Source organism: Pholcus phalangioides, unplaced genomic scaffold (assembly GCF_987345545.1).
Source record: "Pholcus phalangioides strain wild (caught in Gottingen) unplaced genomic scaffold, Ppha-v1.0 ptg000007l_1, whole genome shotgun sequence".
NCBI lineage: Eukaryota > Metazoa > Arthropoda > Arachnida > Araneae > Pholcidae > Pholcus > Pholcus phalangioides.
Window position 1 is genome coordinate 20030688 of NW_028301600.1, and position 23840 is coordinate 20054527.

Below are 23840 nucleotides of genomic sequence, written 5' to 3' on the forward strand. Positions count from 1 at the left end.
AAAATTTTAGAATAAGTGCACATTTTTAGCATTTTTTTCCTATTAATAGCGTTGTATACTTTCTATTTCTTTTCAGCTTTTTAAAGAAGATATTTCACTATTGAGTATTATTCATTTTAGGGCATATTTTTTAGGCATTTTTAAATGCATACGTTTGCATTTCTAAATGAGTGGGTTCTTCGTTTTTTGCGCATATTTTCTAGTTTTATTGCATATTTTTCTTATTCCTTAGGTAAGGCTACACTTCGGTGCTTTTAATGTGGGTTTTTTTTTTTCCTTTTTGTGCATATTTTTCCTTTTTTTAAGGAAACTTCAGCATTTTTTTTTTCATTTAACGTATATTTACATATGCATTAAATGCATATGTAATTAAATTATATATGCATTAAATGTCAGTATACTGTCATTTAATGCATATTTCGATAATTTTAAATGCATATTTTCACAATTTTTATGATTTTTTTTTCGACACCTTGAAATGCGTATTTTTGTCTTATTTTTGTGTATACTTTTCATTGTTTGCGTCATATTTCAGCATATGATATTAGATGGATTTATTTTCATTTTTCGCACTTATTTTTGATTTCATGGTACTGTATACCGGCATTTTTCAGCGTTTTTCAGTGCGCATTTCAGCGTTTTTCAGTGCGCATTTCAGCGTTTTCCAGTGTGTATTTCAGCGTTTTTTGGTTTATTTTTCAATATTTCTAGTGCATATTTCAACGTATTTCAGCGTTTTTCTGTTCGTCTTTCAGCGTTTTTTTTTATTTTATTTTACAAATACAAACATGTAATACACAAATTCAGACATGTGTTACACGAATACAAACATATAATACACAAAATAATGGATGCACACATATTACAAACAAACACTTTGTAGCCTCAAGGGAGTGGGAAGTCCTTCCAGCAGGAGGAGAGAGAGAGAATAAGCTATAGAATATTTTTTCTTCCTCTTGCAACAGCATTATTATATTTATTAGATATGTGTTTAATGCTCTTCAGTTTGTATTTCAGCGTTTTGCAGTGCGTATTTCAACATTTTTAGTGCATATTTCAGTTTTTCAGTCAGGGCATATTTCAGCGTTTTCCAATGCGTATTTTAGCGTTTTAAAGTGCGGATTTTAACGTTTTTAGTGCATATTTCAGCGTTTTTAGTGCATATTTCAGAGTTTTTTTAGTGCATACAATCCGGGCTCTAGTCATTTGAATAGCCAAAAATGACCAATAAGTCTTCCAGGAAGGATTACATTTGCACATCATTGTTGTTTATATCGTCGCTCTTCAGCCGCTGGCTGGTGAGACTTTTCTGCCCGTCCGCGAAACATTTCGCGCAATCAAAATGTAGCTGCCAAATAATTTTATAGATTTAATAAATGAAATACGGTTTATATGTTAGCCGCTGTGGTGGTCGAGAGGTCATAGTGACGGACTCGCGTCGCAAGGTCCTGGGTTCGAACCCCACCGTCGGCTTAAGTTGGTTTTCTGTGGTTCCCAACTTAGAGACGTGAATGCGAGCAACAGACCTACAAACAGTACAAATGTAATTCAATCATAAAACATCACTCACTTCACTTCTGAAATAGATGGCTGAAAATATCAAACACAACGCTCAGACTGTTAGGTACACACACAGTTACACCTCCATCATAACTCACTAGGCAGTAACTCGCCCATAGATGGTGATAGACATTAGTTGTGCTCGGTTTGAAAGAAAGTCTATATGTTACGGTAAATACAATAAATTGGTTATTATATTAACCGGTTATATTGTGCATACTTACCAATCATCTGGGTAATTTTGTTGAATTTATCACTTTTACCGGTGATTATGCATAATGACCACAAGTGTCGTTGGTAAATTTAATAAATACTTAAAGTTTATCGCCTTTATCTGTGGTTACGCATAATCCCTAGACTAGAGTAATTAGTGAATTTGATAAATATGAAAAAATTCCAAATGAGTCTAGCATGTGTGATGAGCTGATGAATATAGTCGGACCCCGACATTATGATAACAATTTTTATGATCGTACCCCAATATAATGATAACATATTTTACGATTGTACCCCCGATATAATGATATGGTATGAATTATCATATACTATATTATCACATAGTATGATTTTACCAACGGGTATTATGCATAATCACCAGAAAAAATTGATGTTTTTCAAGTACTTATTAAATTTACCAACCACACTTAGGTACTATGTATAGTCGCCGGTAAAAAGTGATAAATTCAGGGAAATTTATCAAACTTGCCAAAATGCTCGGTGATTATGTATAATAACCAAATTTATCCCATTTACCGTAACGTGTATGTAAAATAGTAGTAGGGCATTCCTAGTTAGAGGTGAGGACCCACAAAAAAATTCGTTTTCCTAAGGGTCCCATGATTCTTGCAGGATGACGGTCCTGCTTAAGACGGTCTCACCCATCGTGCAGGCCGCCTATGGACATGAGACCACAACCCATGCGGTAATAGAGTCCGGATTTCTTTGGAAAACAGCCACAACTTTTGAAGCGGCTTGTTGGTGGGCACGACTCGTGCACTGACCTCTGGACTCCCGCGGTGGCTAGAAGGCTTTCGAACCGTGGTATATCAATCAATGGGGCTTGGAATGGATAATGAAAAACGGCCGTAAAAAAAAGAACTCATTCGTTAGAACGAATAATGTTAATCTCGAATGCCGCGTGTCGAAGGTTGCTATTGCCGCGTAATAATTGCTGCGAGCCAGAACGTATGTGTGTACAGGTATAAATGGGCAATGTGAATGGCGTTACGGCTCGCTGCGGCCGTCTCCAGGTGTTCGCAGCCTCCGTCAAGGTCTGATAAAAGTGATTGCTGAAAAAAAAGGCACTCAGAAAAGACTTACAACTTTGGCTTCTTATGGGCCGCAACGGTTTCTTTTCGTGCTAGACTGACTGTCAAGCGGAAATCACATCATCATCACATATAAATTCGGCTCTTTTTCCGACCTCTTCGTGCATCCAGCTCTGACTACATCCACAACGCACGCGCTCAACCACTGGCTCGCGGCCCAAATGTGGCCCGCGACCTCAAATCTAATTTTGTAAAAATTAACCGTAACAGGAACATTTCCAGATATCTTAAGTGGCCCGTGGTGTAGTTTCACATCACTTGAGTAGCCCGTGATAGATCTATTCTTGGATAACTCAAGCGGCCCGCGGTACATCCCTCCCCCCCACCCCAGATCAAGTTTCTAAGGGCAGTATTCGCTAAGATATTTGAATTAACAAACCGGGGGAAAGTTTGGAAAGGACAACGTAAATGAGGGGAAAGGAGAATTGCCCGTTAAGTTTTTCCTGTTCTTTCAAAATTTTCCTTCGATTTTTGAATTCAAATATCTTAGCGAATATTGCACTTAGAAAAACGAGGAATTTTTTCTGTTGCCCTCAGAAGAGATAAGACAACACCTTTCAAATTGGAAGTTGGAAGACAGGGGAACGTATACAAATGTAATTTCTATTTTTATTTTGTGACATACTGTATTTTCATTCTCAAAACTGGTACAGGACAATTTTTGAACACCTTTTGAGCATTTTTTTAAATTGGAATCATACCTCTACGACGGACGGTTGATGAGATAAACGCCGTGCTACCACTTACAGGACACCCTGTATAATCGGTGATGCATGAAAATGAAGAAAAACATTGAAAGTTCTGTTTTTTTTCAGTTACAAATGTTCGATGTGTGAACCTTTTGTAACATGACAAACATCTAATCTATAATTAAATTCATTCCACGCATTTTTCAGTTTTACACAGTCAATGGTTTAAAACAGCGTTTCTCAAACGTTTTGAAAACAAGGACCAGTAAAATGTCTAAAACAATTAGGTCCCGTATTATGGGACATACGTGTAATTTACATTGTTTCGATTTTTTTTTATATATTCGTCCCATTTTTTCAATACTTGTTTATTTTTTCAATACTTATTTGAATTTGTAAAATTACTAGTCATAATACATAGCGTTTTCGTGAAAAAATTATTTGTGATGATTATGGGGAAAAAGTGTTCATCTTACATGAACATGTGTTAGGTTTAACGTTTTTTCCACAATTTCAATTACGATCGGTGATTATGCAATGTTTTCCGACTACAATTGGCGATGTCCCATATTTTACGGATTATTATTTAAGATCGCTAGTTTACCCGTATTTTCCTTTTTTATGAAATATGGTCATCAGATCATTTGATTAAGTTTTCCGTGAAATACTATACATTTTTGTTACATAACTGCGGTTTATACTAACCCTTTATTTCCACGCTGTTTAGTAATTTTAGCGTTAGTTAGCAAATTGCATTTAAAGCAATAAATTTCAATTTTTGCCAAAATTTAGTGATATCCCGTATTTAAGATCACAATTTCCTGCATCCTCTTCGATGATGTATGGTGAGCTTATTCGTACCTAACCCATATGGGGTTATCACAAATATCAATTACAACGGTCGAATAATTTTACCGTCTGCCTGAGGACCACCTATTGCCGGTGGTTCTCAACCTTTAGAAGTCCCGGCTATAAACATGATTGATGTGAAATAAATGGAAAAAAATGAAACAATCAACCACTCACGACTTCATTGATGTTGGAAACACTGATCGTTGCGGACCATAGGTTGAGAAACGCTGGTTTAAAAAACGGTTCAAAATGTGTGCAGCAGTAATGTGCTCTTCAAGTTCATTGAGTGTTTTCGGCAACGGTGGTTTATTGCCGAAAAACACTCAATGAACTTGAAAAACGCATGTGCTGCATTTTGAACCTTTTTTTAAACCACTGACAGTGTAAAACTGCGGCGCCCGAATGGCGCGGTGGTAAGATGCTTGTCCACCACCGTGGAGGCTGCCGGCACGGTGCCAGGGAGGATATAGATACGATATTTCCCCTAACGAGCTTGGGGCTACCAAAGACATAGACAGCTCCTTCATTTCCATCTCATTAATGGCGGTAAATTGCAATATAGCGATATGCCAGAGTTGGTGAAGTAATGTGAGGAATGAACTTGATTATAGATTAGTAATTTGTCGTGTTATACGAAAGGTTCACACATCGAACATTTTTAACTGAAAAAAAAACTTCGATGGTTTTTTTTGTTTTTCTTTATTTTTGTGTATCATTGATCATATTGTGTAATAGTTTTGAAGATATGAATTTTCGAAATCGTGTCATTCATTTATGCTAACCCTGTACTTTCACCCTGGAAATATCTCGCGGCCCCCCTGTATTCTCTATAGATTGCCAAAAATTCTCACTTAGATGATCAAAATAAAAGTTATTGGATAAAATAAAGAAAACGTAATTTCTTTGAGCTTTGTGTGAGGCTTGAGCTCGGTGTTTCGAGTGTCAATAAGACTGACCCTGACACACTTAAACCACAATACTGACATAATAACTAGTGTAAAGGTTAACACCGGGTAGGAATAGGGCTTTTGTATGGCAGGACTTACACCATTCAAGAGACGGGAGAATAGAGGTATTCAACAACAACTCAGGTGTGTACTAGCTGGAGTAGACCGAGTGGTGTACGTATTGTTGTTTATATGTGGAATATAACCAGGTGACGCAAAAACTTCCTTAAGAAAACCTCTTCCGGGGGGAGAAAGGGTTCTTCCATACTTTCCTCTTTTTCCTTGTTTTGTTTTTATTTAACGATTTCAGGGGGGGGGGGGCCTTCACCAGTTCAGGGTCGAATCCATCGAAAAAGTGGGAGCAAAGATTTCGTGCTTCATAATGGACCGACTAACTTCCCGGATAAGTGGCCATCTTGCCTGTATATAACAGCGGGCAGTCTCTATTTTGTTTTTTTGTTCCCACGATTCCCATCATCTGTGTATAAGAAATATGCATGCCAGATGTCCATCCGGGAAGACATCTATAATATTTATTGTGTGCCGTGTTAAGGATTTGAGTTCTGTAGTGGTGATAACAGCAGTCAACTATCACGTGGGAGCGAATGTGTCTTATCAAGTGTGGATATGAGGTATTATTTCAAAAAAGGGGACGTCGAAAAATGATGGGGGTATTGGTTAATTCTCACTGAAAGAAAACCTTATTAAGGTCGGGATACCACGCTTCCACGCTGTGCCTGACCCGTGAACTGGCCGAGGTAATGAGACAACAGCACAGAACCCGTGAATAGAAACCTTTGCCCCATATTGGGGAGCTGGCAGGGTTCCCAGTGGCTATTTCTCCCATGGACAAACGTGGCTTGTGCTCAGGGCCAGAGCTGTAATTAGGATTTTTGCCGCCAGGGGCAAACACTATTTTGCCGCCCCCACAACTTTAAAATTCGATAATTTTATAACGGTGTTCTTTGTTCCCACCTGAAATTGCAGTCCCCTATATTTTTTCGCCCGGGGTAGTTGATCCCCTGCCCCCCTCTAGTTCCGGCCCTGTCAAGGGCTCACAAATTTTCAGGGCCCCAAAATTGGCTTTTTATTGTATTTAAGGCACGAGCCAACGTGTCCTCCTTCCCCTCCGTAACCATGTTTACGCCTCAGCCTCAAAGAACACTACACGGGGTGATTACTTAATTCCCCTTCCGCATTTTACTGATGATCGCATACTTCTAATTAGAGAAATTACAAAATAACATGTAGAACTCAGATACGTCATTCATGTTGCAAGGGATTGTATAATTATTGGAAAACAATTAACTCTTTTCATCCAGTCCTCTAACTTCCAATTAGAAAGTTGCTACCCTGTCTCTCTTTAGGCCAGCAAAAATAAATCCACGTTTCCAAATGCGATATTCGCAGAGATATTTGACTTTAAAATCGGAGGAAAGTTGTGAAAGAACAGCATAAATCAGGAAAAGAAGCGTTTGTCCGTTAGTTTTTTGCTGTTTTTCCCCCAAATATATCTCTGCGATGTAAGAAACTTAGTTGTAAGACTTAGAAACATGAAATTTTCTTTGTTTGCCTCGAGAGACAGGGCAACAACTTTCTAATTGAGTTTTTGAAGACTGGGTGTATTAAAAAGTTGTTTTTTCACTTTAATAAATATACAGCGTCTTGCAACATGAATGACCGTCCATCGCGCTTAGCCATTCAGCACATAAATACGTTCCAAGGAGGGAATATTGTGTCTTTATATAGAGTTCAGTTCATACTTAGTTCAGTGTTTCCGAAAGTGGGCAATATCACCTCCTTGTTGGGCGATGGAACGGTCCAGCGGGGAGATAGGATCCCATGTTAAATCCGTAGCTGCTATGGGTTCACTTGAGTTGTTGGGGCGATGAGTGAAAAAAATTTCTGAAGAAGGGGACGATAAAGAATGCGAAGTTTGGGAAACTATGGCTTAGTTGGTACAATACTCTTCGTCCGGCATACGAGAGACCGGGGTTAGAGTCCTTGTAAGGGTACGAGGGCAGAGATGAATTTTCCTTTCCTAAATAACATCAATATCTCTTCATATAGCCAGTTTTCCGTATACAGGGTGTCCTGTAAGTGCTAATGCGGCCTTTATCTCATCAATCGTTCGTCGTAGAGGTATGATTATAATTTATGAAATGCTCAAGCGTTCAAAAATTACCCTGTACCAGTTTTGAGAGTGGAAATACAGTGTGTCACAAAATAAAAAAAATTACATTTTTATTCGTTCCCCGTCCTCTTACTTCCAATTTGAAAGTTGTTGTCTTATCTCTCCCGAGGCCAACAGAAAAAATACCTCGTGGCTAAGTGAAATATTCGCTGAGATATTGGAATTCAAATCAGACAAGTTGGAAAAGGATAGCATAAATGAGAGAAAGGAGCGTTGTCCATTGGTTTTTGCTGTTCTTGTATAAATTCAGGGGGCACACACTCATACTTCCGGCACAACTCAATCTGCAGTAAATTGCCTATGGTGATAGACCGGAGTTGTGCTCGGTTTGAATGAATGAATGCTCTTTGATAACTTTCCCCCGATTTTGAATTCAAGTATTTTAGCGAATATTGCACTTAAAAACAGTTCTTTTTGGTCTTCTTCTGGTCAGATACAGGGCGTACTTACAGGACACCCTGTATATTTTTTAACAAGGGAGAGGACGTCTTTCTCTACATCACTGACGTATCTGAATTCTACACGTTATTTGGATACTTTTTCTAATTGGAAGTATGCCTCTAGGACAGTGTTTCCCAAAGTGGGCAATGGAAAGGTCCAGGGGGGATGGTAGAAGCCATGGGTTTAGTGTGGTTTTGACTTGGAGGGCGATGAGAAGAAAAAAATTTTGAAGAATTGGGTGATGGAACGAAAAATTTGGGAAACTGCTCTAGGATGTGTATGTGTGTGAGTATGGTCTTCACAAGGTGAGGCTTGTCGAGATCCCAGGGCCGCAACCAGGTATTTTATCACCCAAGGCAGGCACCCTGTGTAATGTTGGAGGAGCAGTTAAAGGGTGAATTTGACACCATCTTCTAGTCCAGCGCCGGGGCACCATAGCCGCCTGCTCTCCCCCTTAGTTGCGGTCCAGGGAGTTTCATCTAAGGGGCTCGTGAAAAATCCCGGTCAGAAATGAATTTAATATAGTGGGACACCTGAAAAAATGGTATTGGAGCCCCGTTAAATTATACAAAACATACTCACTACGTAAAGCTGATAATGATCCAGGAAAGGGCTCTTAATCAATCTTGCATACAAGGCTGACCGGGCTTCAGTTCTCAGGAGATGAATCGTATTTATATATATATTTTAGTATTTTTCTACTATAAATGTAGAAGGGCCGTGAAAAATCCAAAACTGTGAGCAACCATAAATCATGGACTATAGGTTCCACTGCAAGATTTGAGGGACCCGACCGTGTACCCACTTTTTTAGGGGAGTTTTTCCTTCTTTAACTCATAAATGCCTGTTACAAAAACTGGGCTACACAAATTTCGTCGCCCTTCCCTCATTCTAGCCAAATTTTCTTGACTATTCATTCTTCAAATTTGCCGCCCTAGGCTATAGCCCGCTTAGCTCCAGCCCCTGTAAATACGCCTGTCTCCAAGTCACTCTCTTGGTCATTTTCTGATCACTCTTTTGGTCGTTCACTACCTGGTTGCTTGCTGTCTTGGTCACACACTCTCTACGTCACTCCCATGCTTACCCACTCTCTCTATTTTCACTCACTAATTTGGTCGTACTCTATAAGTCCCTCTTTTGATTATTCACATGCTTGCAAACGCTCTAGATCATTATTTTAGTCATTCACATGCATGCACACGCTCTAGGTCACTTTTTGATCGTTCACTGATTTGGTATCCCCCCCCCCCCGCTCTCTAGGCCACTCTATTTATCACTCCCATATGCTTACACTCTTTATTTCGTCACTTTTATGCTTATACACTCTAGGCCACGATTTCGTTTACTCATACAATTTGGTCCCTCTCCTTCCAGATCACTCTTTTGGTCAACCACGTGCTTGCCCGCTGTTTTGAACGCTCGCATACTTGCACACGCTCTATGTCACTGACATGCTTGCATATTTCCTTGGTCACTCTTTTGGTCAATCCCTGATTTAGTCCCTCGCTCTCTAGGCAGAGACTGATTAATGGTTTTACCTCCTGTGACTAAAAATAAAATTTTTCTGTTTTTCTTTTCCATCCTACTAAAATTCTTTGCCGCTCATTCCTCAAATTTACGGTCCTTACCTATAGCCCACCGAGCCCCCCGTAAATACGCTTCTGGCCACAGCTCGGGCAACGCCCGTATTCAGTACACCGTGGTTTCTAGGGGGTCCTGTCACGGTGCCGTAATGTGTCTGTCGACCTTTATAAGGCACTTATCAGTTTCCATTATCAACTTATTTTTAACGATATTTATCTCGTTGAATATTGCCGATGTTATTACAGTCGAGTCATTGGATGGTAAGGGTGTAACGCGCTTTTTGTATGCTATGCTACATCCTGAATAATGACTTTGCTGGAATCAAAGTAATTATTGACAATATTTCCGCGTACAATTAAACCACCATTAATCATTACAGTTATTTCCTTAAGGAATTATGTAAGAAAAAAACACATCAACAGTCTTATTTAAAGGTTTCGCGTTCATGAAAATCAGGCATCTTCAACCCGTTGCTCGCGAGCACCATGGTGTCCCCCTGAAGCATCCAGAGTGTTCGATGCTCGTGTCCGATTTTGCGTTCGCGAGCACTTGATCAACGTTCCAATGAAACACCCTGTAAAAGTTATATGCAAATCACTGAAATCATCCTGATTTCATGCATTTGTATGTCAAACTTGCCGTAAGGGGTGCTCTTCTTTTGATGATGAGTACAGGCAGTTCTCGCGACTAGAAAATGGTTGAAGACCTTTAATGAAAATAATTAAAACACAAAAAAATTAGAATTCATTGGCTTGTGCCGATACAAATATTTTCCAAGCTTTCTAATTAAATATTCATTAAAGTGCGGATAACTTTTTGGTATTTAAAAAAAAATAATTTTCGTACCCACTATTTGGGACCCGCTTTAACCGCGGGCCACGGTGTAGGGGACAATTCAAGTATTACGTCGGCAGATTTTTAGCCTTTTTGACCCTCCCCCCCGTCAGCTAAATTTCGTCAGCTCTGCCCCTCTACCTCCTAACGCGTATTGGGATCAGAAACGTACTCAGGGGAGGGGGCCACGATCCCCTAGGTCCCCAGACGATGATACAAAAAATATTTTTTATTAAACTGAAATATCGAAAGAAAATACCTTTGTGTCCATATAATCAATTTCTGTTAACTTCAATGTTGTTTAAAGGCTAAGAACTCAAAATTTCTCTTTAAGAAATTCATTGCGACCCGACCACTAAGCCTTTTCGGCCCCCTCTACCTTGCATACCCTCTGATTGGAATTGCCCCATTTATACAAATTAATGCAATCCAGATATTAGAAATATGGTTATATTGTAAAAAAATAATATATTATATAATTTTATGAAGAAACCAAAGTTGTCAACAAGGCCTCTACATCATGGTCCCCACATCTTGCAGCAGCCTCCCTCCCCATAGTGAATCTAAAGTGTGACAAAAAATTAGAACCGTCCCAGACTGGAACCCTCTCAGTCCCTCCCTTATATAGGGGCGATGTACCATACATTTTTCAGCGGTCCTTAACATTATTTCCCGGTAAATATCAAGAACAAAAAATTGAAAAATCTTTGAGCTCCTAAGACTCCATGGCTTCTCTCAAGGGTGGGGTTGACAGGGCTCGATTCTTATTTTCTGTTTTTTACACTACAAATTCACTATAGTGGGGGCTCGCCAAAGATCCTAGCCTGTGGGGCCTTGATGCATATGTGGGTAGAGCTTAGTATCTCCTTCGTAAGGGTCCGTGGACGTCGGTCAGAGGCCTCTAAGGTTTTGCTGCCTTTCTTCATTTCAAGTCTCTAATTTATTTTACCATTCTATTCCCAAAATTTGCAACCCCATCAGCCCGTTCAGCCCCTCTGTAAATACGCCTCTGTCGTCGGTATCAATATCATATGCAAGTAGTTATTCCCAATTTGTCTCATTGTTTAGTCGCTGAAAGACATGAATGCATAAAATGTTCGAGAAAAATACTAAGGGCAGTATTCACCGACATGGGGGGGGGGGGTTTAAACTATAGTCAATTTTTTGATAAGGGATCGACACGGATTGGTTAAATTTAGGTTTTTAACCAATCCGTGTCGATCACTTATCGAAAAATTGTGACTACAGTTTAAACCATGTCGATGAATACTGCCCTAAGGAAAATAATCCGACGATGTCCCATATAAACCTCTTGCGACCCAGCTGAATAGGAGAATACTTTCGCCGAGCGGCCCCGTACGAATGATACTAGGACCCGGCGGTTGAGGAACGAGCCAGCGGACGAAGATTTCGTGCCACCCGTCCTTTCTACCAACAATATACGTACAGAGTGGGAAAAATGGGTGGCTTTTTTGTGGAAAATAAAGGCAGATGGCATTGATGGCAAGTGAAGAAAAGCCAGGCAGGCAACAAGAGAAAGCAAGGCACTGTCTGAATAGACAGACAGGTGGTGGGCAATAAAGGGTGACCACCACCACCATTTATTTTTCCCATAGGCAGGCACGTCTACCCCACTAACCCGGAAATGGCTTGGTTTTGCATCGAGGGTGGCAGCAGAGGGTGTCCAGATGCGTATCGGAGGATTCCACATCTGCATCCAAGAGTATCGCCCGCTTCTTATTTCCTATCTGAAGGTTAAAACTCATCCGCCTTCTTCCCTTCAGAAATAAAAATAACACTAAAGTCGCATCTGCACAGTGGTCCATCTGTTCTTGACAGTCTTAGCAAAAACATCGGATATGCTCATCTTACTGCATGCGCGCGTTTTAAGAACAACCATAATATTTATACAGCTCAAATATCCTTCACCAACTTGTCAATGCACAGTTGTTATTGTGACAGTAAGTCAAAGACGCGAACCATTTTTCAGCCTAGACTGGAATATCACTAATTAGAGCTAATTCGAATCAAATCGATATTAGATCATAATTTTCAATCGAAAATATTCCAATTAAGAAACGCATACAAATTTTTACACTAATAAAATAAAAATTTGTTCATCGTAAGCCTGTATTTTTCCAGGACAAAATTTAAATTTTATTTATAATGTATAATTAGTTTTAAAAATATTTTTTAGAAAATGCTGAGAAAAATTCTGAATATTTAAAACGCAATTTAATTATGAAATTGAATCTTAAACGATAATCTTCGTAGTCATTTTTTTTTTGGAAATTGTTTTTTGAAACGAAAATTAACGCAAGCCCTCAAAAACATTTTTAAAAACGTTGAGACGCGGATAGTCCAAGAAATATACGGTACATATATATATTATGTATCTGCCAATGTAATTAATGCTAATTATATCTATATTTGTTAAAATGGGGCAAAAACACACACACAATGTCCTAATTTTTACCGCCTTACGAAACGAAAACTCAAAAACGATGGCATAACACTGCTCAACGCTTATTTTGTTCTCAACGATATTTCAGTGATTTTAGAATGATTTTGGGGCACTGAATCTTGCATTGATTTTATCAGACTGGCTCTAGTTTTTGAGATAGAGAATTAAACTTCAAAAGTAAAATACATAAGCAGCATCCAAATCACATTGAAACTGTTCTTTATAAATACAGTAAATCATTGGCAAAGGATATTTCATTGATTTTAGGGTGATTTTGGGGCGCTGTGTGTGAATCCTAATCTGCAATGGTTTTGTCATATTGGCTCTAGTTTTCGAGATTGTATTGAAATTTTAATTTTCATTCTGATTACATTGAAATAGTGAAGAATATTATTTCAAAAACTAGCGCGTCCTCCCCCCAATCCAGCAAAAGTAATTAACACCAGTTTTGAAATCAGCAGCCCAAAAATACCCTAAATGTTAAAACTTACTTGAGAACACGATTTTTTTTTGGCTGAGCAGTGTAATTAAAGTGGGCCAGCCTCCGTCAAATAAAAAAATGCTTTCAAGAGATGAATGTATAGTATAGGAGAAAAATTCCGGACCAGACTAAAGTTGACCTTATTGGGAGATGGTCTTTTAGGCCGGGATTACACTGTAAAAGTTTGTTAAGTGATTTTATAAAACTTGAAGAATACAACTAATAAGCTGATCGATTACATTCGAGCAAATGCAACCGATCAGTTTGTTGGTTGAATTTTTCAAGTTTTATAAAAGCACTTTTACAAAACTTTTATAGTGTAATCCCGGCCTTAGGACAGGTAACATTGTCTTCCACCATCTCGATGATACTGTATAACCTAATCCGGGGCGTATGCAGGATCGACCTTTGGAGGGAGAACAAAAGGCTTGTGGGGGGGGGGGGGGCAGTAAAAAAATTTTCTTATCGAGAAATTTTGAGTTACCACCCTTCAAGAGTATTTAAATTAACGGAAATTGGTTAATATAGCATATAAAAAATATTTTCTTTCGATATTTCAATTTTTTCACAGAAATATTTTTTTTTCTAAATTTTTTGTCTGCTTGTGGGGGACACGGACCCCTTGAGCACCCCCCTGCTTACGCCTCTGAACAAGGAGATAAAATTCAATGGGATTTCACGATTGTCTAATTACCATTTTGATACAGAAAATATATATCCCCAGTAAAGTGATTTTCACAAATAACTATTTCAATTATGTGTATGTTACCATGTAAGCATACAAACTCAGGATAACGGTTCATCATTTGGTCGGTGTGACGTCGGATAACATCTTCGTTATTGGTGATGGCTTTGTATGACACTAGAAGTTTTTGAAACAAGCTTACCTCGATGGAACTAAATCGCGTAAATAAAAAAAACGACGTGATTTATGTAGTAGTATCTGTAAATACCAAACTCACCGATGCCAGAAAACCCTTTTGACCTTCACCGTTCTATTTCAAGTATCAATAATATTTACCTGTACCAAACGAATCAACAAATTTCGTTTAAACCACAAACTTTAATTAATCCAGAGACTCAACCGACCTACCTGGACAGGCACACGCCGTACCGGTTGCAGTCGGAGCCCCGGCACAGATTATCAGTCCCAGAGCCTGGATGATAATCTTTCTAAATGTAATTAGCTTACCTGGGAAGGGGGCTCTTTCTGACCATAGTCCTTAGTATGTTACTTTAAAACTCTCCAAGTATATACCATGTGAAAAATCATAAATCAAAAAAATTGAAAAACAGTTTTAAATTTTCTTTCCGGTTTAATTTCTCAGAATCACAAAGAACAATATATATACACAAAAAAAATTATATATGTACTGTATATATAATATATAAAAGCATCTTTGGAAAGAAGTATCACATCTCAAGGGGCAGAAACATAAGAAATCCGACGCCAAAAACTAACTCTGAGTATGCTTCACCACCATCATTACATACATAAATTTACAAACTTTCTGTACAGCGCGTGTAAACATAAGAAAATAAACAAAAATCACAATAGCCAAAAAAATCTAGTACTGCTTTTTAAAAAGAGACATCTAGCAGTACACAACCAAATAATACAAAAATTTCTAATAAAAAATAATATTTATATACAAGGTCGATCAAGTAATTTAGAATAATATATAACCAATGTGATTTTAGAAATTAACAAAACTTAAAGATGATCGTCGATATAACAAAACATATGAAACATTTTTAATGATATAAAAGATATTTGTCGTTCTTGTAAGAGAGAGGTTATCAAATATCTTCGTTTGTAAGAATGGAATGGCCGTAAGGGCGCGATTAGAAACAAAGTTTTTTGGTTAACTAGTATAGTCGTATTGTTGTATTATGGAGAGCCCTGAGCGAATTCCCAACTTGCCACGTAAAATATCTCGATATTGATTTTAGAGTATATTAATTCAATTCAGTTTTGAATTTTTTTAAATTTGGAATTTATAAAATCTCACATTTCTCTCCAAGAACGAGAGACTTAGCCAGAGTGAATTTTGTTAAAATTTTAAGCCCCTGAAATCATGAGCAAATGTCTCACTTGTCATGTGGAAGCCAGTCATTCGAGATTAGTTTATTTAAAAAAAAAAACAGGGTGTTATAAATTTTTCCAAAAATCAAATTATAATTCGGCAGGTTATTGACGATTTTTAGGATATTTTTTTCAATTTTGGAATTCAGAAAACCTCACTTTTTCCAAGAACGAGGAGAAAAATACGATTTGTGCGTAGATATTAGCGCACGTAACATAAAATAATCAAAAATTCGTACAGAAAGTGTAGGGCTTATATGACTTCAAGCGACCTTGCAAGAAAGAAAAACTAAAATAATCACAAGTTCTACATTCCTATATGGTGTCTATATGCTTCAAAGTCCGTGGGGGCCCTGTTACTTTTATCCAAAAGGGCGGTGCAAATTGCCTTCGATTTCTGTTTTGTGTGTGAACGTGTTTTTTAGGTGCTTCTCGAAAAAAGCAGCAAACAATATTTCGAAGAGAAACAAAAAAAACTTTCTTTTAATAGAGACTAGCGATTGCACTCCATGGGAGCCTATTCCCGGCCATTTTTGTTTTCAAAAAGTCGTCACTCGAATCCATCTCCCCAAAACTTTGGTATAGAGACGCATCGGGGTTTATTCGAGCTTGTTTAGCAGGAAACTGGCCTGGTACTACTGGACGACGTCACTTCTGGGAATGTCTGGGGAAGCTTGTCCACCGGGGTAACCTGAAATTTAATAGAATAAAATCAGTTTCCAGTTCATTACACGAGTGTTTCGAATAGCAGCAACCAAATTATAGTCAAAAAGAAGTTTCGACGGTTTTCATTCAGCACAATTATAGCATGCTGCTGTTAGGAAACCGGATTGGAATAAGCATATGGTCTCCAGAACATTGAAAAAAATTAACAGCCCAGTTAGAAAGCGTCAAAACTTCGATGAGTTCTGCCGCCTGAACATGTCAAAACATTCCCCACCATGGGACCAGCCGTTTCCGGAACGGAAAAACATTATTTAATAGCACTTAGTTACTCATTTCTGGCAAGTCTGTTTAAGCTCCGTATGGCACAGAGGCATCTGGAACAGTAGCATCTGGAATAACACAGCGATGCAGTTAAACAGACAAAGCTTAAAACGCCGTTTCCTCACGAATTGCTGGTCATTTGCCAAATTTTAGCCGGTTTTAGAAAATAACAAAACGCTATAAATATTTTTCTAAGAGTCAGATCTCTCTATCTCTCTTAGGATAATTCCCTTAACACATTTTGTTAAATTTCCGTTAGGAAACAATAAGAAAATTATACATCCTCGTGCGTGCATGACTAATTAGTACAAGGGTCCTATACATTTTTGGGTGCCCTTGACCATTTTTTTAGAAACTGAAACCATGTGGTAGAAAATTAAATTGAATTTCCCATAACAAAATAACATATTGAAGAAAGTGAAACTTAATTTTAAAAATTCCGGACGAATGAATATCTTCAATTATTCTTGAGTCCGTTTGACTGAAAGCCCCGTTGCCCCCCACCCATTTAGATGTCACCGCCAATCACACTGAAAATTACTCTATAACAATTTTTGAAGCCAAACTATCCTAGTTCAGTCTATGTCGAAGTACAATTGGGTTTTACGTTTTCTTAATTGAGCTATTTGTTATAATTAACTGTTATTCCTCAGAATGGTAGCACAACTAGAGTCCAGTCCATAGGCGGAGATAGACGTAAGAGTCTGGGGGGCACGAAGATGTCAATTCATATACATTAGATCAGCAGACTTCACTTTTGACGCTGGGGGAGGCAATGCCCCTTCCGTATTTCCGCCCATGGTCCAGACTCCATACAGCCTACGCTGACTCAGGGCCAGAACTAGAGGAGGCAACCGTCCCGGGCGACAAACTTTATGAAGTGGAAAATTTTTATGACGGAAGTACCGTTATAAAAGCATCGATTTCATAATGGTATTGAAAATCAAATCACCCCCCCCCCCCTCGATTCACAAAAATTCTAGTTATGGCCCTGCTCTCGACTTTCATTAGCTCACCCGTTGAAACGCCATTGCGGATCGCACTGAAATTTGCCCTCCAACAGTTCTTGAGGAAAAGTTGTTCTGCTTTCTATCATGAAAAAATTATGCTAACATTGTTCGATCTGGCTATATTAATTAGATATTTTAAAATGATATCTACCTTGTCTCTGGTCCCATGAAAATTAGCAGTGACATTTCCACGGAGCCCTACCACACCGAAACTTGTTGTATTATAATTTCTAAAAGGCAAGTTATTATCCTGGTTCAAATCATTCCGAAATCACGATTGAGTTACACGCTTTTTTAATTGAGCTGTTTTAATTATTTAAAATGATATATTCTACATGACTCGGGGGCCTGTTGGCCCACCCTTTGAAACGCTACTGCGAATCCCACCGAAAACTTGTCTTAAAGTCAAGTATATTCAGATCATGGGAGGATTACGATTGCTTTATACGTTTCATATTCCATTGAGCCGTTTTAATTAGCTATTATTCTTAAAATGATATAATCTACGTTGGTGGTTGTAAAAAAATAATGTTTTTTTCACATAGGAATTTTCTAAAATAATCATTAGAGTATTCTTTTCCCTTGATTTTAGTGAAGCAAGCGCATTTATCCACGATTGTAATGTTGCGAGCGGCCTACATTCGAACATACAGCGAAAATAGTCATTCGTAATGGTCAGATAGACAGGTAGGTCACAAACAACCGCCTACTGATCTTCAGATAACAATGCCTCTCTCTATTCGGTGCCCGTCACCGATGAAGGGAAGAAAAAAATAACATAACATAAAACGAGATAGGAAAGAAGAAAAGAAACCTATAGGTAATTCCAAGTCAAGAAAAGATAATGGCACCTTCGAAGTCTTCCCAACTCTGACGCAAAACAAGTCTCTCACAAGACTTCCTGGTTGTATTTTTTTCAACTTTCCTGAACATAGACATTCAGGCCGTCACGGCAATCAAATTGAACTTCTCAAAAACTCAAAAAGCAAATGGGGGAAAAAATGGCAGCAATTTTGTAATGGTTAAAATAATTTTTACACAAATGTCCTTGGTTAACAAGAAAAAAGTATTACAATTCAGTGCAATGACCGATGTCAGTAGAAATTTAAAAAAAGAAAAAATCTAAGATTGATATTACTTATTAGGGTACAAGAGACTTTTCCAAAGTTAGGCTCACCCATATGGCAACTCTAACATGCTCAAATAGGTATGATGCTAATCAACTTGGAGTGTTTAATTACAGTGTCGATCGATACCTAGATTAAGAGACGGGAGCGAGCATCGAGCACTCTCTTTGGCGATTCAGTAAGCACCAGGTTGAAGAAGCCCGCCTTAAAATGTCTGATACATCCAGTAGAATCTTACTGGATGACCTGACAGGGTCCAGTGTTAAAAAGAACCAATAAAATGATTGACAACTTTTTCTTATTTCTTGCTTTAATATTCCATTTGCTATCGGCGATTCAATGTTTTGCCACCAAAAGACATGACATCTACATTCTTCAGCAGGGCCCCTATTCTAGGAACTCTGGCGGGCCCCAGACAGGACTTTTCAAGGGAACCCCCCATAGTGAAAAAACAAAAATAGTCTTGGGCCTTCCCAGGCTGGAGCCCTGTCAGCCTCTCCCCTGTTGGGGGGGGGGGGCATGAAAAAAGATTAAAAGGTCTCCTATAAAAGTTTCGGTCCTGGGGTCTTGAACTCAATTTTGATACATCAAACAAAAAAAAAATCTAAATTTACGTTTCAACATCTAGAGACAATCAAAACGTGATATTGTCACGCAAGCAGATCTACAAATGATCAATTTTCCTTTTATTTTGTTTTGTCAAGGTCATTTTATGCATTTGAATGGCTTATTATACCAAAACCTACAATTTATTTCATACTACGATTCCAAGAAGAATACCGATGGTTCCAACGGGCATAAGTCAAATAGAAAAAAATCGGCATTAATATTGAGACTTGTGAAAAAACAAACATCATTCTGGGACAAACAAAAGATTCGAAACACTGAAACTAATTATTTATCAAGTTATTTATCATAGCTCCACTGATAGGCACCCCACGTATTTCTTTTACTTCACTAAAACCATACTATAAAAGTTGTCAAAGCAGATTGGGAAATTATATCCTCTCATGGCCCCCTACGAGGGCGGGGCTGACAGGGACCGGGATAATTCTCATAACTGTTTGCTTTTACAAGCTATAAATTAACTATAGACGGGCCCGTTAAAAGTCTGACCCGGGGGATCACAAAAGATCCTAGCCTAGGGACCCTGGTACAGGATGTGGGGCCGTGTATTTTCTTCTCCAAGATTTAAATTATCGAAACCCTTAAAAATCTTAAGATAGCTGAGAAAATAATTCGTCAGTGACGAATAGATACGGAAGTTATGATGAGATAAGATGGTGACGGAATTATGTCCAAGAACGAAAGAGTTTTATCAATGTGGTTACTTTAAGTGCCTCGTTATCGTAGATCAAGATAAAATTCACCAACACAAAAAACAACTTTTCTTCAGAAATAACTTTTTATGCTCAATAAAAATATGGAAAGGAAAATCTCTTGAATAAATTTAATAATTTCGATAACGAAATTCTAATACCAAAATGAACTCCAGCAAATTCTGTTATATGAATACGGGAACACACAGCAAGTACGTTTCCAATTCTGTGTGTGTTTTGGTCTATCTATATACAGTATCTATACGTTGATCTAATGCAGAGTTTCCAACGCTTTTAGTTCACGCAGAACTCTTAGTGGTTACGAGACTGTTCCGCAGAACTCAAACATGAATAAATTTTTAATATACAAATTTTTGTGTCAACACCAACGGAAAAGTTATAGCTTTTGATATCGGGGTCCCAGAAAAGATCTTGTAACCCTTGGGTTTCATGGAATAATAATTAAACCCATACTCAAGAGGTCATTTTGCTCCCTGTTGTGTGTTTGCATTTGTATTAGACCTAGACTTGACAAGTTCCAGTTTAGAGAGCATTCCAAATCGGGGCCGTCCCCCTTACGAGCATCATGGGCACCCGCGCCAAGTGATTTTTCTGAGGTCCCACCAGGCAAATTCTCGAAAATTTTAACCAGATCTCATTTTTGTGAGCCCCTTCCCCTTCTCTTGGGCCCATGCCTTAAGACGGCACTGTTCTAAATACCTGGAAAAATGAGTGTCCAACTGGAATGGGAACTCAGATTTATAGAACTATTGGTGCGCTAACCGCATGACATATCTGACGCATCAATTTGGAACATGATTATTTGCGTTGCCAATAGGATGTTCTTTTTGGCCTTCGAATAAAGTACAAATACAACTCCACAACAGGCAAAATGCCCAACGAGGTGGCTGAGAAAAAAAATGCCCATAAAAATATGGACGTCATATATTTCAAAAATATAGCAACCCAATTAAAAATGCAATTAACACTCATATGACAGTCTCGTTTTAAAAACTTTAAACGTCCTTTTGGCGCGGCGCGCACATGATCATCTTTTAAACCTTCAAACCAGGGGTTCCAAAACTTTTTTTGTTCAACGTACCCTTTGTGCCAATAAAACGAAAGGCCAAGGACCCTTTTACAGAAAAGGGTTATTATTCAGCACATAATAATATAAAAACAATAAGTTTATTATTTTCTGTTCCGAGCTCATGGACACATTGAAACCTCTCCAAGGACCTGGTTAAGAACCACTTATAAACAAATTCCTTTATCCTAATTAAGAGCCAAAAATTCTTCAAATATTAAAACAACAGAGGATCCAGCTTATAACAAGCTTTTTTTTTACATGTTAACTGCCCACCACTAAAGAGAAAAAATGCTCACTCGTAGGCTATGACCTATTGTTTTTTTGTCAATCATTATTATCCTGGCACTGTTGGATGCGCTTTCTTCAACGTAGTCCACTAGTTTAAATTTCTCATACAGTGGAGTCTCGAAGACCACTTAGGATTACTGAAAACTTGGGTTATCCGAAAAGTAATAGAAATAGTAATTTCTAAGGAGGGGGATCCTACTCCTACATATTTTGCCCTTAATCCAACGCTTTAATTCATTGTACAATTGCCAAGACCCGTAGACTCTAGTTAAGGGAGGCTGACAGAGGCTCCAGGCCTAAGGAGGGGCCCGATATTAATTTTTTTTCGCACTTTAAATTTACTATAGAAACATCTGGGAATCCACCGGAGACCCTAATGTAGGAATCAAGACCTCTTTCAACTGAAATTTATCGCATTCAGGAAAAATGGGACAAAATGAAACAAAAATTCGTGCTTGGCGATAAACATAGGTTTCAGAAAGGAAATTTTGAAAATTTTTCCAGCACCTTCGGTTCCGAGACTGTACTGTAGAATGAATGGCCTGGCTTATAACGTTTTCAAAAAACAATCACAGAAAGAAGTCGTACTAAGCGGGATCCACTGTGATTTGCGTTGAAACATTTGGCACATGGTTTACTTTGAAATTTATCCATCATTAGGTTAGGCACCGAAAATTTAACAATACCGGGGATATTAATAAAATGCTAAATAATTTAAACTTACGTCTTGCGCTCCACATGTGTTAACGATGGAATTTGCCGAAGGTGAAATCGCACATAGCGGTTGCCTCGTTGCCGCAGGGTTCGCACTTGCAACGGGCCTAGATGACGGATGCGTTTCCAGAGCGATCTGCAAATCCACTATGTAATCGATCACATATTGTATGATTTCAAGTTTCGATAATTTTCTATTCTTGGGCATATTAGGTACGAGTTCCTTGAGTTTAGCCAAAAGAGCATGCATCTCTTCGTGCGCGACATCTTTTTCCTTAGATTTCGACTTGGAAATGCCACTCCTATTTGTTGCATTTTTTGGGCCGATAGACATTTCTGAATGCGATTTCATCACAGGACAAAAACACCCGATTGTTATATTTGTGTATAATAATAATAACCAAGTTGACAATGTGACCGAAACTGACGCACTGGTTTGTATGTTGCAATCACGTCGGCTGTTCGAACGTTACTGGTCGTTTGTTGCAGTCTCAGCTGTGGTTATTTATTAGCAGCCAGAGCGCCGAGAGGATGGGCCACGCACATTCGCTGAATGCATGTAGGCGGGGCTTAGATCCCTGTGACGTCACATGGATGATTTCTCATAACCAATGGGAGAGCAGCATTAGGGGGGGAAAGCACATCAGCTGTTACGTCAAAGTTCTCGATTAACGTGGGAATTTCAAGAACAGTTAGTTTCTTCGTTTTTTTGGCGCCATCTATTAAATTGATTGAAAGCTAGAATCTTTCAGGGTCAAGTTTCTAGTAACACGTCGAATTTTAAGCGAAACTTACGCCTCTTAACGTGATTGCATCGGGACCTGGGGTTTCTGATAACAATAACCAAACGATAAGTATATCCGAAAAAACTCCGTTTGCAACTACGATGTTCACATATTCCGTTTGGTCGAAAAGGACGTATGCAGGCCGTAGAAATTTTAACTGGTGGGCAGCTTGGAAAAAACGGCGCTCAAAGACAGAAGCGTACGTAGGGAAGGAAGGGGGTGTAGAAGCCATCTAACAACACACCTGCAGACCGACCAAAAATTTATTCATTTTTTCAATATTTTCCTAAAAAAATTAAAATTTCGAAAGAAAATAACCGTTACATGCTTTCAACAGTTTCTGTTAATGTAAATGCTTTTTCGAGATTGTCAACTTTCGTTCGGAGGACTTTGTGCCCCCCCCAAAATTTGATCTGGCTTATGCCTTTGCTCAGAAAAATGGTCTTCGTTGTATTTATAAAAATAAGAATGGCAGATGAATTGACCATATCAAATTTTATGAATTAATTAACTTAATAAACTTTAATTTTTTCAGCACTTGATTATTCAAATTAAAATATTTTTATTAAAATTATCATTGTGCGATAATTTCAAATCATCTACTTAAATTAAAAGTTATTAATTATTACTCAAACATTAAATTATTAAGAAATTTAATTATTATTAATAAAATATCAAAGTATTAAATTTTATTACACACCATAGGCGGAGATAGACTTAGAAATCTGGGGGGGAACCATGATGATGATGTCAATTTATATATACATTAGATCAGTCGACTTCGTCTATAACGCTGGGGGGGGGGGCAACGCCCGCCCGCCTCCTTCCGTATTTCCGCCCATGTCACAGACATATTATTCTAATTAAAATTATCATTGCGTAAGAAATTATTTATATAACCGTATATAATATGAATTGTAATAAATATATTGCAATTCATATATATTTATTTATATTTATCTGATTCATATAAATATACATATATGAATTTTTTGAATAACCGTAAAATCATATATGAAAATAATTAGCAATTTGGTTAAAAATTGAAAGAGCGATCAAA

At 38.1% G+C, this 23840-nt stretch overlaps 1 protein-coding gene across 1 annotated transcript; it reads right to left on the reverse strand.

Moving 5' to 3' along the window:
• Positions 1-14670: 14670 nt before the first annotated feature.
• LOC149085036 (DNA-binding protein inhibitor ID-4-like) lies at positions 14671-22500 on the reverse strand. The gene is made up of 2 exons (XM_089232798.1): positions 22006-22500; positions 14671-16151 (listed from the first exon to the last, which is right to left on the reverse strand). The coding sequence occupies exons 1-2, from the start codon at positions 22345-22347 to the stop codon at positions 16074-16076; spliced, it is 420 nt and encodes a 139-aa protein (XP_089088924.1). The 5' UTR covers positions 22348-22500; the 3' UTR covers positions 14671-16073.
• Positions 22501-23840: the final 1340 nt, after the last annotated feature.

Excerpts from the sequence above, each read along its gene's own strand:
- LOC149085036 (XM_089232798.1), bottom strand. The coding sequence starts at position 22,347 with ATGAAATCGCATTCAGAAATGTCTATCGGCCCAAAAAATGCAACAAAT. Across the intron at positions 16,152-22,005 it reads ACACATGTGGAGCGCAAGAC|GTTACCCCGGTGGACAAGCT; the intron begins GTAAGTTTAAAT and ends ATTAAATTTCAG.